This window comes from Halichoeres trimaculatus, unplaced genomic scaffold (assembly GCF_033239565.1).
Source record: "Halichoeres trimaculatus isolate MK-OKI-2021-1 unplaced genomic scaffold, fHalTri1.1 fHalTri1_scaffold_14, whole genome shotgun sequence".
Lineage (NCBI taxonomy): Eukaryota > Metazoa > Chordata > Actinopteri > Labriformes > Labridae > Halichoeres > Halichoeres trimaculatus.
Genome location: NW_027437192.1, coordinates 7,210,708 through 7,225,874, shown reverse-complemented (window position 1 = coordinate 7,225,874; position 15,167 = coordinate 7,210,708). Strand labels below are relative to the sequence as shown.

General features: G+C 39.6%; 1 protein-coding gene across 1 annotated transcript; it reads left to right on the top strand.

The window, feature by feature from the left end:
- The first annotated feature begins 1,525 nt into the window (after nt 1-1,525).
- Nucleotides 1,526-9,252, top strand: trhrb (thyrotropin-releasing hormone receptor b). Its single transcript, XM_074686091.1, has 2 exons — nt 1,526-2,587; nt 5,126-9,252. Exons 1-2 carry the CDS (start codon nt 1,802-1,804, stop codon nt 5,549-5,551), a joined length of 1,212 nt encoding a protein of 403 aa, XP_074542192.1. The 5' UTR covers nt 1,526-1,801; the 3' UTR covers nt 5,552-9,252.
- The last annotated feature ends 5,915 nt before the right edge of the window (nt 9,253-15,167 follow it).

The following is a 15,167-nucleotide window of genomic DNA, read 5'->3' as shown; positions in this document are numbered from 1 at the left end:
AAAGAAAAAATATTCCTGGAACTTTTTTCCTTAAACTCTATTTGTTTTTCAAATCTATCTCTAATGTTGAGACAATTTTTGTTTTTCAGAATGTTCGTATGGAAGTCTTGTTTTCTGTGTTTTGTGTTTTTGTAGTTGTCAATCAAAATTCTCATTTTACACAACATTTCTGTTAGAGTTAATATCATATCATTCATTTTAATGGTTTAAAGTGTAAGAGAGAGGAAGAAGGAGTGGGAGGATGTCTGGTGCCAGTTTTGGGTAATTGAAACAGTCACGGCTGAAAAAGCAGGACTGGAACTTCATCCGTCATGATGACTGAAAACTTATTCCAAAGATTACGCTTCATTTGTTCCACTTTAACCACTTTTCAGCTAATTAACGATGATGTGCTTGGATGAAATGATGCATTAGCTCCCCAACATGAAGCCATATTTATGTCTCCATTTAAAGGAGAGGAAAAAAGCATAGCATAAAGATCTTCTTGTGTCTTTTCAGTGGAGTATTCACTGTGTCCTGATGGTTCCAGATACCCACAGGTGATTTGGAGTCACCAGTTCACCTGTTAAACATCCTTTTGGGAGGAAATACCCAGAAACCACTGCCTCACTGTGTTCAAAGTATTTCTAAACAGACTCGTCTGATAGTGGCCCTGATTACTTTCGACTTAAAGCTCCTGTGAGGAACTTCCCAGGAAATCTCCTTCCACTTTCTTCTAACAACCAAACATATCGCTCACTTTGAACCATGAAAGGATGTGTCAGCAGCTTGCAGATAATCACCTGTTCTGACTGCTACCCCCGTCAGTGGTTTCAGATATTCAGAATAACAGCACAGAAACACTCCATCTTCCCATGAATGGTCTTTTTTTGCTACCTGAAGTCATAATAGGATGTTGGTATTAATTTCAAATTGTCTCATAATCAGAAAAAAAAATCTGCACAGGAGCTTTAAATTCACCTGAAGTCTGAAAAAGTTACTGAAAAAGTTAACAGTTGGCCACAAGGCTGTCATAATAAAGTTCTTTACTACCAGAGCCCCCAACTGTAAGTTATATAAGACATAATAAAGCACCTGTGGTCTGACTGAAGGTATTCTTTTACTGCAGACTGCAGTTAATCCCATAATGCATCCTGGCATAATGCACACAGGCTGCCTACTTTACTAGAGTGGCAGCCTGTTGAGCTGAGCTGTTATTAAAAAGAAGATTTCTGCAGAATGAAAACATTATTCTAGCATTGCTTTAAAGGCTGTGGATAAAAAGCCATGAGAAGTGGCAGGTAATGAAGCTTCTGCGTTTGGAATCCTTTTACTAAACAGAGGCGAGCTATAAATCACAAAATAATCCCATCAGAATAGCCGGAAGAAGGAAATGTGTTGTCACAATTTGGCGTCTGTGCTGCTTTGTTGATGGGGGAGGTCTTCTATGGAAATGTTATAATGGGCTAATCCCCTCGCATACGTAATGAGAGCCAGTGCCAAGAGCAGAGCTCAAAACCAAACCGCCATCTGTCTGACACACACAGATTGTTCTGACGAGAGCGCGGAGACGCATCACTTTTTACGCACAGCGCGACCGCGGATTTTCACCAGAGTCCTGCAGCTCGGTGTCACACTCTGAGACTCTGAGTGACTACACTGAAACGGGAACAAGTTTGGACTTTCTTTTTTGATCGTTTCACAATTTTACAGACCGGCAGAGTCGATCGAGTTTTCAGTTTTGTCGCGCGTAAAAACTGTTAAAGGAAACAAAACAGCTGCAAAGTTTAGTTTCGCTCAGATTTGAAGCTGAAACATCAAGATGGAGAACTTTTCATCACCTCCAGATCTTAACCAGACTTTAGGGATGTGGACAGACTACAGCATCCAGTACAAAGTGATCAGCAGTTTGCTGCTGCTTGTGATCTGCGCTGTGGGGATCGTTGGAAACACCATGGTGATCCTGGTTGTGCTCACCACCAAACATATGAGAACTCCCACAAACTGCTACCTGGTGAGTCTGGCTGTGGCGGACCTGATGGTGCTCACAGCGGCGGGTTTACCCACCATCACAGACAGCATCTTTGGCTCCTGGGTGTTTGGACACTATGGGTGCCTGTGCATCACCTACTTCCAGTACCTGGGGATCAACGCGTCCTCGTGCTCTATAACAGCGTTCACTATAGAGAGATACATCGCCATCTGTCACCCTATTAAAGCGCAGTTTCTGTGCACTTTGTCCAGAGCCAAGAAGATCATCCTGTTCGTCTGGGCTTTCACTTCTCTGTACTGCGTCATGTGGTTCTACCTGTCTGACATCCAGGAGCTCGTGTACGACAACATCACCATCATCACGTGCGGCTACAGAGTCTCCAGGAAGTTTTACTTACCCATCTACTTCTTCGATTTCGGCGTCTTCTTCGTGCTGCCGCTGCTGCTCTCCGCGGTGCTGTACGGGCTCATCGCCAGGATCCTCTTCCTCAACCCACTGCCCTCTGACCCCAAGGACAAGAAGAAGAACGGACACAACAACAACCACACCGGCAACAAGAAAAGCAGCTGCAAGAACTCCAGACACTCCAGCTCCACGGCCACTTCACGCAGACAGGTGGGTCTCAGATCTCTGATAGGACGGAAGTTTGTGCCAGATGACTTCTTTAAAGGGATTTTTTTTTAATGGGGGTTGTATCAGTTGGCATCTTAGCAGTGAGTGTAGAGGATGGATACAGGTGGTGCTTGAACAAAACTTCACTAAATTACTGCAGCTCTAAAGTATTTAACTCAGAGTCATGTCTCTTCATCTAGTATGACCCTTTTTTATTAAGAAATAGATATATATATTCAAAGCTCAATACAGGAAGCCTACTTTTATAGAAATGTTCCTGCACAAGTAGTTTAAAAGCAGGAATACTGCTCCTATAATTATGCAAAATTCAATAAAAACAGTGGGGAAAAAAAACTACATCAAGCCATGTACTCGAATAAATAAGACAAACAAAATTCATTGATGTTATGCTGGAGAATTTAGGGGAGACCAGGGTCGGTTGTCACACTTATTACCCTTTAGTGAATCATTCACCATAACTACATCCTGCAGCAATGGATTTCAAAGTGGGGGGTCATGAAACACAGATATAGGGTTCCAAAAATGTCTTTCAAAATCAAAACTCTTAACAAATAAATATTTCATACATCATCCTTAAAAAGTGTAAACAAAAAAGCACTGAATTTTATATTTTTGTTCATTTTTGGATTGGCCCACCAGTGCACATCCTCTGGATGGGTTAATGGGTCTCAGGTTAAAGACATTCTGAGACTATGGATTCTGTTACTTTATTCATTTACTTATTTAGTTAATTTTATTTTATATATTTATTTATTTATTTATTTTATTTTATTTTATTTTTCAGTTATTTTGTGTATTTATTTATTTATTTATTTATTTATTTATTTATTTAATACATTTTAAAATCAATTACACTCTGATAAGCTGTCTGTGACTCATCATCCTCATCTTGTTTGTATTATCCTCTTGAAATAAAGAATTCTGACTCTTTTCAGTATTTCAGTGAATTTAACATTGTAACAACCAACCCTGGTCTCCTGTAGCAGAGTAGATATAATCTAGCAACCAGGACATCCTGTTTGTATAAGGTGTTGTATTTCAATTTCTGTTAGATCAAGGTGCCAACATGAATGGAGCTGATTGAGATAAACTCCAGCTGCTTCACGCAACATTAAAAGTAAATGATTTAATGACATTATCAAACTGCTGATCTGATACACTTATCTGTTGAAGCCTCTCTGAATTCATATCCTGCATGAAAACATAGTTACAGAGGCAAGTTACTATCACCTAGCTGAGGCAAAGAGGCTTTTTAAGTTTTTTTTTTTCACTGGATTACAAAAATATTGAATGATGATAATAGTCAAAAAGAAATGATGCCATCAACTTCACTGAGACAACTTCATCCCACTTTTTTTAGCTAGAAATACTACGAGATATTTGTCATCTGTGCTTATTTACATCAATCCACCTGACTGGTGGATTGATTTTCCTTTTTTTGTTGTTGCTGACTAAATACACACATTCTTAGTTGTTGTCATATTATACTTTAAATGTTTTTATCCTTTTCCATTAAACTTACCAAAATAATCATAAAAGAAGCATGAGTTACCCGGATGTTGTCCAATCGGAGAAAAGTTGTGTGGTTGGCTTGAAATGACCCTTTAATGACTGGACTTATTGCCTTCACATTAGCTGTTGCGGTTGAGATTTTTTGCTCAGCTTCTTTTAATAACCTAAATTTAAGTTTATCGTTTGGTGTTGTCCTCTGGTGGCCAAAGTTGGTATGACAAGAGCCTGGGAAGGAGTATGGTGACAAATTATTGGGTGGAAAAGTCCCAAAGCAGTAGAAAGAGAAGGTGGTCGCTGAAGGGTAAACTGCATACTTGGTGGAAGACCTTTGGGTTTGTGTTGATTTGGTGCCCCCTGTGGGAAAGAGCTGTTTTCTGAAGTTAAAAAAAAGAAAATCTGTTCCTGCTCTGTTTGAAAGTCCAAAGCTGATAAAAACCATAGACCGTAAAAAAAAAGACATCATCTTGCTTGGCTCATAGGGAGGTCGCCACAAAAACTGCTCCCCCTGGTGGCTAGCTGTAGTACAAGCCAAAATAATCCGGCTCTCTAGTCATTCCAGATGGGCTGTGGTCAAACTTTAAAAACGTCTGATTGTTGTGGTGATTTGAAGATATTATTTGGCTGCCTTGTATTCAAGTTATCTTTTTTCCAGAAAAGTTTTGTTATCATTAGTTATAAGAGGTTAAAAATGAGGTTTTACGTTACATTTAACGATAATTGACAGCTGCTGTTCGTGTGTATTTTTTTGTGGGGATTGTAAAATATGTCAGGCAGGAGAACCAAGAAGAGATAAGACTCTCAAAAGAAAAAAACAATTATTATTTTTGACAACCGGCACCCAGAATCCCTCACAGTCTTGACTGCGCAGACTCTAGCTCCACAACTGCTTTAATGTCGGCACCTGTGACGGGGGTTTTTTGGCTTCAAAACTGTACAATGGTAAAAGGTGAGGCCATGTTATCCACTCTATATACATCTATATTCACGTTTCCACTCCTCCCTCTACAGGTGACAAAGATGCTTGCGGTGGTGGTGATCCTGTTCGCCGCGCTCTGGATGCCTTACCGCACTCTAGTCGTGGTAAACTCCGTCCTGGACCAGGCCTACGTGGACAGCTGGTTCCTTCTTTTCTGTCGGATCTGCATCTACCTCAACAGCGCCATCAACCCAGTCATCTACAACGCCATGTCGCAGAAGTTCCGCGCCGCTTTCCGCAAGATTTGCCGCTGCGGGAGGAAAGGCTCTGACAAACCCACCGCGTACAGCGTGGCACTCACGTACAGCGCGGTCAAAGACACATCGATGGTGGAGAGCACTGATCACTTCACGACGGAGCTGGAGGAGCTCACTGTCACGGACGATCTGCTTTCTGAGCAGAAAATGATGTTTCCTGACCAATGTGTGTATGAGAAGGAGGATTTCAGCGACGCCTGAGGTTCTTTGAGGCTACAGAGCAACTTTTCAGATTCTGAGAGACAATGGAAGACAGAGAAGTCGGAAAAATTTGCTTAATGGAGTCTTTAAAAGGGGGATTATCGAGTCCTGAGTGCCTGCTGACCTTTTTAAAACCAGCCAGCTGAAGCTGAAGAAGTGCACACAGATCACCGCTGCATTCATAGTCATAAAGGTACAAAACTGAGTCCAGATGGATTCCTGACATCATAAAGGGACAACTAATGACAGATAAGCTCTCGCAACTGTGTCTTATCTTAGACCCGTCCATGTTAAATAGTGTGAATGTGTCAATAAAATGAATGTGAACAATGACAGCATTCCCACCTCAGATAAACAGGATTGTTTCACTGGCTAGAGCAGTTCAGACACATTTATGGTGTAGAAAACTGGAATTTATTTTTTTGTTTTCTGCAGATTTGAGGTAAGAATGATAGGAAGACACTGAGGTGCCTTAAAACTGCATTATCATTGGTGACCAGTAGGGGACATCTGAAGAGGATCACATGGAATTTGTGAAATGAGAAAATTCTGTATTGTCAGGATTTATTTGGCAGTGGGTAGTCTCATGTTTTCTTAGATAAATCACACTGCTCGTGTTGTAATTTATGGTCCTATTGTGGCGTTAAATATAAGGTAATGGAAGATATGCTTTGGCCCGTACCTTCACTTGGTCAGCGAGTAGAAAGGGCAACAAATTTCATCACTTCTGCCTCCAGATAACCATGATAGTGATGGCAAAAGTTGCAAATTTAGTGTTTAAAAACAGCTGTTCATCTCCGTCTTAAATTTTCTTTTCCATTCCAACATCAACATCCTCTTTATTTTGATTTTCTTGGGCCCTTGCTATGTTTTCGTGATGCTTTACCTCCAAAAAAAACTCAAAAATACCACTAATCTAAAAATATAAAGACATTAGCTTGCAGTTGTACATTTAATCAGCATTGTGTGAACTTGTTGGCCTGAATTTAAAAGAAGCAGATGTTCACTTTAAAGTGGAAGTACTGCACTGTTGTTTTTGTGGAGCATACTTGTTGTCACTTGTGAGAATGAAAATGACTGACTGACAAAATGTGAACTCCCAGAAATCCTGCAATGTGAAACTCCACTTCTAACTATATTTTTTCCACAACAATTTGACCGTGATGCTCAAATGGAAACCAATACCAAAGTGATGACAAAGAGCCAACACACCCAGCTTCAAACTTTGGAATCAATTCAACATTTTTCATTCAAAGTTTAGCAAAAGACTGAATTCACTGAAATCCATACATGTCATTAGTCACCACTTCAGACAGACTGAAAAATGAAGTTCTGTTTTGAACAAAGACCTCGTCCTATTAGTCTTAAACCCCCCGATGTTTTCAGAGCAGGCAGTTCTTTCAAGAGTGACTCAGCTGAATGTTCATGGACAAAAACAGGCCTTATTTTTACCGTGAAGGACACAAATTCAACCGCCAGCAATGTGAAAACCAAGGCAGGCGGCTGAGCTCTGGAAGCTTTGTGAGCTCTTTGGACTGAGTTTTTAGTTTTTTTACACCACAAATTAAAAGCCTCCACAGCCAGAGGAGAGAAAACAACATTAAAAGAAGCAATCACTTTAATTAAAAACACAGATTAAAGTAAATGGCTGTTGAGCTTAAGTCTCAAATTAGACACAGTTATCATTGTTCAGATCTTATTATCATTAGATTTAATCATTATGCCACTTTTAAAATGAGTGTAATGGATCATGGCTAAAATTACCCTTAAATCAAAAGAGACTAAAGGCCCAACTAGCAGCTTTGTAGTTAGGTTATAAGCATCTAACTAACTCTCATGATTAATGGATTTTTAAACTAGAATAAATAAAAATTCTCAGCCAACATTTGGTCGAAAGTTGCTAAATGCTAACTCTAGCTGCTGTGTCATTGTAGCTAGCTTTTATTGCTAGGGTTAGGCTTTATACTGGTTAAAAGTTTTCTGCTAACACTGTGTTGAACATGGCTAAATGCAAATGCAGGCTGCTATGTCAATGTGAATGCATTATATAGCATCTAGCTAGCTGACACACTGGTCTTATTTTGGTACTAAATCCAATAAAATTTCACAGCAAAATGTTGCTAAAAGATGCTAGATGCTATCTCAAGTTGCTATCACTCACTGTAGCTACATATCGCATCAAACTAGCACACATTACTCTTTGGCTATGATAAAATATCTCAGCTAACTTTTTGTTGAATGGCTGACAGCTTTGTCATTGTAGCTACTTTTAGCACCTAACTAGCTCGAATCATTCTGAATTTGGCATAAAATGTGAAAAAAGTTCTCAGCTAGCATGTCGTTGAAAGCAGCTTGATGTAAAAACTAGCTGCTGTATCACTGTAGAAAAATCATAGTCCCAATCTAGCAAGCATCTTCTTTGGTTTTGCTAAATTATACAGGCTTTGAATTAGTTACCAAATTCCTGTTTGCTAGAAATTGGCTTAAAGCTTTTGTTAGCATTGTGTCCATCTGACTAACAGTACTGTACTACTAGCTAAAATTACTTATAGCTGGGAAGTGGAGAATGCTAACATTTGCTAGCCTCTATCTAGTTAAAATTATTCTTTACAGTGTTAAAACAGGCCTTAAATTTGTTGTCAAGGTGCTGGCTAGCAAGACAGTGTCTGAATGCTGATGCTAGCTAGTATAAGTAGCTAATAGGTTATTGAGATATGGGCACTTTGCTTTCTTTATCCCCCTTATCCACAGTTTTTATTCAGTTAGGGGGTGGTTAAATGATCAGATATTTTAGAAAACCTACAGTTACACAACTGGCAATCTGTAAACCAACATTTACTGCGTGAATGTAGTTGATGACTGTCCATAAACCTTTGGGGTACCACACTTTTGGTCATTAAAGCATGGCACTTGTGATTTGTCAGTTTTAAAAATGTCACATTTCAATTAGTAATGTTAACAACGCTTATATCCTCACCTCTGATCAATAATGCCTTATGAGACAGTGGTCCCTTTCTCAGTCTTTAACATGTAAAAGATGATTAAGTGTTACAGAAGTGCAGTGTGACATTATGTTTATAGTAAACAGCTGCTGCTCTAGACGTTTAGTTAAAGCCAAGTGTAGTGAATATTTTCGTGTTGTGATTCATGTGAACTATGTGTACTTAAAAAAAAAATCATTGCTTGGCTTGTCCAGCTTTTCTAGTGGTGAAAACTGTCAGTTAACTAGTGGAAACAGTTGAATGGACGTGTGAAGCTCAGCAATGCCGCTGATGTTTTGTGGCTTTTCTGCAGGATCAGTGGCTGTTCATGAATTTCAGAGCAGAGTAAATCCACACAGAGAAAAATAATCAGCAGCGACAGCAGACAGTCGTATAAAAGAATGCTCATTAACAGGATTTCATCCAACACTGTGGGTGGAAAATGTCAGATAATAGCTACAGCTTAGAAACTCTAACTCTGCACATGCCTTCAATACCAGTACATTCACACACTTGTGTACATTTGCTGTAAAGAAACTGTTATTTATTGTGACCTTACTGTTTCAGCTATTTGTATATTTTTGATTCCATCCTTACTTTTTGTTATTTTCTGTCAAAACTTTGAACATTTTATTTTGTGATGCACATTTTGGAAGCTTGTGTCTCAGTCTTGTTTTTAAAATAGTGCAATATTGTGAGTTTTGTTATCTAGACAGTTTCTGAATAGAACATTTTATCTTAATGTTCCAAATAAAGTTATTTATAGAAAAAAAGGAGGATCATATCTAACATTTGTGTTTGTTTCTAGACTTTAAATCCTCACTTATATACAGTGGGGAAGATAAGTATTGAATGTGTCACCTTTTTTTGTCATCACATTTATTTCTAAAGCTGCAATTCAAACAAAAATGTCTACCAGACATTGGCATTAACTCAAATAATCCACACATGAAAAGAAATCACAACCTTCAGGTCCATAAATAATGATTATGTGGAATTAAGTACGATAACACAAAAAAAGTATTGAAGACACCATGGAAAGGCTGTATACTTTGGCAAGGAAATGCACCAAACCACCTGAAATCTGTCAGTAATTATTACTTAAACTTCCAATTAGTGCAAACCAACATCAGCTGGGCTAGAGCAAATTGATGGTCCTATCAAAAAAGGTCGTTTTTTCACCAAGCAGTTAAATATGACACACCTCATGATGGGTAAAGGCAAAGAGCTCTCTGAAGACATTCACAACCTGATTGTTGCTCAGCATCAAAATGGAACTGGTTACAGACTCATATCAAAGCACCTGAATATTCCAGTCAGCACCGTTGGGGCCATTATTCGTAAGTGGAAGAAGCACCACCTTACCATCAACAGGCCATGCACAGGAGCTCCTTGCAAGATTTATGACCAGGGAGTCAGAAAGATAGTCAGAAGAGTACTCAACGACCCAAGGACCACCCTGAAAGTGCTCCAGAAAGACTTGGAGGCAGCAGGTACAATTGTTACAGAGAAAACAATAGGCAACGCACTCCACCAACATGGCCTCTATGGATGTTCAGCCTGCAAGACTCCATTCCTCAACAAAAGGCATATTGAAGCTGGTTTAAAGTTTGCTAAACAGCATCTTGGGAGAATGTTGTCTGGTCAGATGAGACCAAAACTGAACTTTTCAGCTGTCATACGACATACCATGTTTGGAGGAGAAATGGCACTGCACATCACCCAAAAAACACTATACCAACAGTGAAGTTTGGAGGTGGACGCATCACGGCATGGGGTTGTTTCTCATCTCATGGTATTGGCAAACTTCATATAATTGACGGAGCAATGAATGGAGCCATGTATGGGGAAATTCTTGATATGAATCTGCTGCCATCCACCAGGATGATGAAGATGAGACGTGGCTGGACCTTCCAGCAGGACAACGATCCAAAGCACACGACAAAGTTGACTCTCAAATGGTTTCAAAAAAAGAAAATCAATCTGTTAGAATGGCCTAGTCAATCATCTGACTTAAATCCAGTTGAACATTTGTGGAAAGAACTAAAGAAAAGGGTTCCAAAGAATATTCAAGATTTAAAGACAATCTGTGCAGAGGAATGGGCCAAAATCACACCTGAAAACATACAAAAAGCTTCTGGAAGCTGTCATTGCAAAATAAGGCTTCTCCACTGAGTATTAGATGAGTCTCAGTTAGCGTGTTCAATACTTTTTTTTCTGTGTTATCGCACTTAATTCCACATAATCATTATTTATTGACCTGAACGTTGTGATTTCTTTTAATGTGTTGATTATTTGAGTTAATACCAATGTCTGGTAGAAATTTTATCTGAATTGCATCTTTGGAAATAAATTTGATGAGAAAAAAGTTGACGCGTTCAGTACTTATTTTCCCCACTGTATGTACTCAGTACTGCTTTAAAGACATGCTGAACATTTCAAGTGTTATTCGTCTTATTGACCACAAATTCAAGGAATAATTTGATTACATTTTGCTAAATCTTGCTGTACTTCTTTGTGATTAATGCATCCATTTCAGCCCCCGCCCCATACAGCTCACCATCTAACAAAAAGGTAATTTGCTGATGTTAAGTATGCACAGACAGCTCCCATTCCTTCAATTGTATTACACTATAGGGGCCTGAATATAAACATCCCTCCTACAATTAAATTACCCGAGGGAAACACATGAAGGCATAAACGCTGCTATTCTCCCCGTCAATATAAACTCTGCATTCACATTTATGAGCAGCACCTAATATACAGCACGCAGGAGAGGGGTTCCAGTTAACAGATAATTTATCACCATAGTTACATCTCGATGGTGTGAGTGGAATTTCAAAAAGGGTGTATGCAATTTCTGTGTGGTGTAAATGATGATTTGATGTGAGCCTTCGTGGTATGTACACATGTTGTATGCAATCAGCTTCATATGTGGCAGAGATGTGAATGGGTATGAAACGACATGATATATAATGTAGACACGTCATACCCCTTCACAGTGTGTTGTTGTGTCTGTGTAACAGTCATCAGTTTGTTTTAGAATAAGTCAGTAAAAATCTGCTGTATAAAGTAAACACTGGCTCTTTGCAGTGACATCTTGTCCTTTAAAATAATGTTTTTAATGGTAAGTTATACGTTTAGAGCTCTTCAGATGGACCCTTACACAATGGATCTGAACTGGTTTATTTTTCTTAAGTTTCAGCTAAATGTTAGAATGTACTTCAACGCTGTATTGAAACAAAAACAAAAGTTAAGGTATCTCACTGAGAGAAAATTTTTGTCCTCTTGGGTTAGCTACTTGGCCCAGAATCATGAAGCACATACCCAAAACCTTGCTAGAGCTAGCTATCCAGTGTGATTATGGACCATGAAAGCAGGGCCTCACAATCCTGCTGAATTTTTTTGGCTTTAACCAGGAGGATTCAGAAAAGTTACCAATGTGTATCATCATTTACGCTGCACAGAAATCACAAAGACTCTTTTTAAAGCCTATTTGCTCTTATTTTGATTAGGGTAGTCATAGATGTTAACAAGTGCTAGCTAGCCTTTTTTTCAAAAAGCTTTGAATACATTATTTAATGTATATAATGCATTATATAATAATAATCTTTTGATTGTAAGCAGACAAGTATACAGATCGAAGGTCTGTTGATATAGTTAATAATCAAGTTAAAAAAAAAACAGCAAAAACAACAACAAAAAACATGCTAATTAGCATGTGGCTACAACCTGGTTTATATTTCTGTCTGAATGATGACCCAGCCTTTTTTCGACTCAGAACCCTACATACCTGGCCTGAAGTGCACCTTCTTGTATCCTTGCAATTTCCTCCTAGCAGGCCTCCCTGCGTCTAGATTTAAAGCTCTGCAAGTGATCCAGAATGCAGCAGCACGTCTGCTCTTTAACCGGCCCAAAACAGCATATGTCACCCAGCTGTTAACTCGCTTCACTGGCTTCCAGTGGCAGCTCCAATCAAATTCAAAGCTCTTCTTCTGGCTTACAAAACATTGACAAGAATGGCTCCTTCCTACCTGGGGTCCCTCATCCAGGTCTACACTCCTTCTGGCTCAGATTGTGAAAGACGCCTGGTGCTCCCAGCATGGCTCCGAATCACTAGCCAGACTCTTCTCCTCTGTTGTGCCCAAATGGTGGAATGAATTACCTAACTCTATTCGATCCACAGAGTCGCTTTCTTCTTGCAAGAGATGTCTGAAAACCTATCTGTTCAGGGAACACTTGTGCACTTAATTTGACCCTTCTCCTCTTTGTCCTCAGGGGTAGAATGAGTCAGCAGGTCTCAGACCCAGCTCTTGTGAATTTTCAACACTGCTACTGTAGGTTGTTGAAAATTGAAGTATACTGATGCAGCAATTAATTGTGGTTTGTTGGCTTGTTGGTTATCCTACCCCCCACCCCCCCCCCCCCCCCCCCCACCCCCCCCTCCAATAAAAAAATAAAATAAAATAAAAAAAAATCCTGCACTTAATGGCAGCACCTGCAGCCGAATAACTTGTAGCACTGTTGTCGCACTAATTAGGTTTTCCTTCTGTCTAAATTCTTGCTTGTGTTGTACGTCGCTTTGGACAAAAGCGTCTGCTAAATGAAACTGTAGAACTGAAACTGCAACCCTCCGTAACTTCGCTTCAATATAATGAGGGCCGCAAGCCCTTTGATTGGTTTGCTAAGCAGGCTCATGCTTCCCACAACATGTCCAGAAATAATTGAAGTATCAAGTTCAATATAATGTCTATATAATATACGATCAACACTCCCTGCAAAAGGCAAGTAGCTAAAGTAGTGGGATCGGAAACAGGTGATCCTTCCATGGCACAGACGACCCTGCCCTCATGTGTTTTGGAGGAGTATTGAAGAGTGATGGCGACATTTCAAAGCATTGCTCACACCTGTGTTGGTCACAATGGTGATAGGTCAATAAAGAAGTACGAACCAGGCTTTAGTCTGATGAGGATTTCTTGAGTCAAGAATACAGCCAAGTAGTTTCAATGACAAACAAGAATGTAGATCTAGAGGTTAAATAATTACCAGATTCATTACAACGCCAACGATTTACTGAAAATGTCACAAAAAAACAGTATACAGTCAATACAGTACTGCACTTGTCCTTAAAATGTGTCTTATTTCAGAGCTGACTGGTAGTTTTAACTCATCGACAGAAAACTCTCAGCAAATATGTGTTATTTCTTCAGTGAAAAGTGATTCAAGGCTGGATATCAGTCGCTGTAGATGGAGGATGTTTTCTAATTGGGGTGAGTCGACCCTCTAAGAAAGCTGAGCCACAGAACACAAAGAAGCTCTCGTGTATATAAACAAACGCTGCTCTCTGAAACCTTGACCTGAGATGAGACTTGACCCGCAGGAGAAATCATTTCTGTTCATGTCTCATTACCGACTAAAAGCCCTCACGGATCAGCTTTTATGTGCGAAAAGCTAATTCAGTGACTGACTTTCCATCCTTACATCTGGCAGGGTTTGACCTGCACTGGAGTCGTCTTGAACAAACACAAGTAGCGCCAAAAAGAAGATCCACTTTCCATTCATTGCTTTCAAACAAACACAAGTCTTTGCAACTGTCGGTGCTGGGGCTATTATGATACAGAGCCTCAACTCACCCCCCACAAGTGGTACCCCAAACATAAACAACATCATAGAAACAGTTTCAACTTTATCTTTAAGGAAACATAGCTGTCATGCTCAGACGTCTTGATTAAGAGGTATTTGTTGTGGCAAGTGAAGTGTTGAGAAATGATTGCAATTATCCATTAATAACAAGGATCAAATTAAAATCATAAAGAAACATAAATGATCCCTGAAAATTATAGCCCTGGTGACAGGTTATAATTAGCAGACTGCGGGATTCAGCTCCTGAGCTCAAGCGAAATTAGAGCTCCTCTGAAAGTTAACATTTCCCTGCTGTCACATGAGGTAATCTGAGTTCAATTTAATTAAGTGTCTAAATGGACAAGGCGCCAAAGAAGAACAAGAAGTGAGAGGAAAGTTGGGTGTGTGAATAAGTACAAGAGGACATGACATAATCTGAAAAACAAACTAAAAAAACAGGAACGAAGGACGCAGGATGAGGAAAACAAGGAATATTTTCCAAGTTGAGGCAGAGAGGTAGAGATGATACACTTTCCAGCTCATTAACTCTGTAATCGGTGTGTTTCAGCACAATAAAATGAGGTTGTTCAGAGATAATGGGTCTATAATCTATAATGTTGGTGATGACACAGCGGATGGAGACACTAACAAAGACAAGGGGCGGTGTAATTACAGTCCTCCTGTGACGAGCACACTGCTCAGCTTTTATGAATAATTATACGTGGAAAGGAACACAGTGAGATGAGCAGCTGAGTGAACAACAGTCACTTTGTCTCCAATGGATGTGATGGAAAACTTTACGTTCAGTTAAAATTTCTGTCTGGTACAAAGGTCGCTGTCTTAGTTCAGGCAGAGCAGTAAGTTTGTGTTGCAAGTTCATTCACAGACATTAAAAATGGCACAGTGGTACCCGACCAATCAACACAAACAATGTGAAGACAGTGGAAGAAAGGGGGCAGGGCTGGATGGGGCTTGACATCACACACTCGTCAGAGGTAACTCGACAGGTTCAC

Bases quoted from the DNA above. Each gene is read 5' to 3' on its own strand.
- trhrb (XM_074686091.1), top strand. From the start codon at position 1,802: ATGGAGAACTTTTCATCACCTCCAGATCTTAACCAGACTTTAGGGATG. The intron at 2,588-5,125 runs GTGGGTCTCAGA...CTCCCTCTACAG, and splicing joins CGGCCACTTCACGCAGACAG to GTGACAAAGATGCTTGCGGT.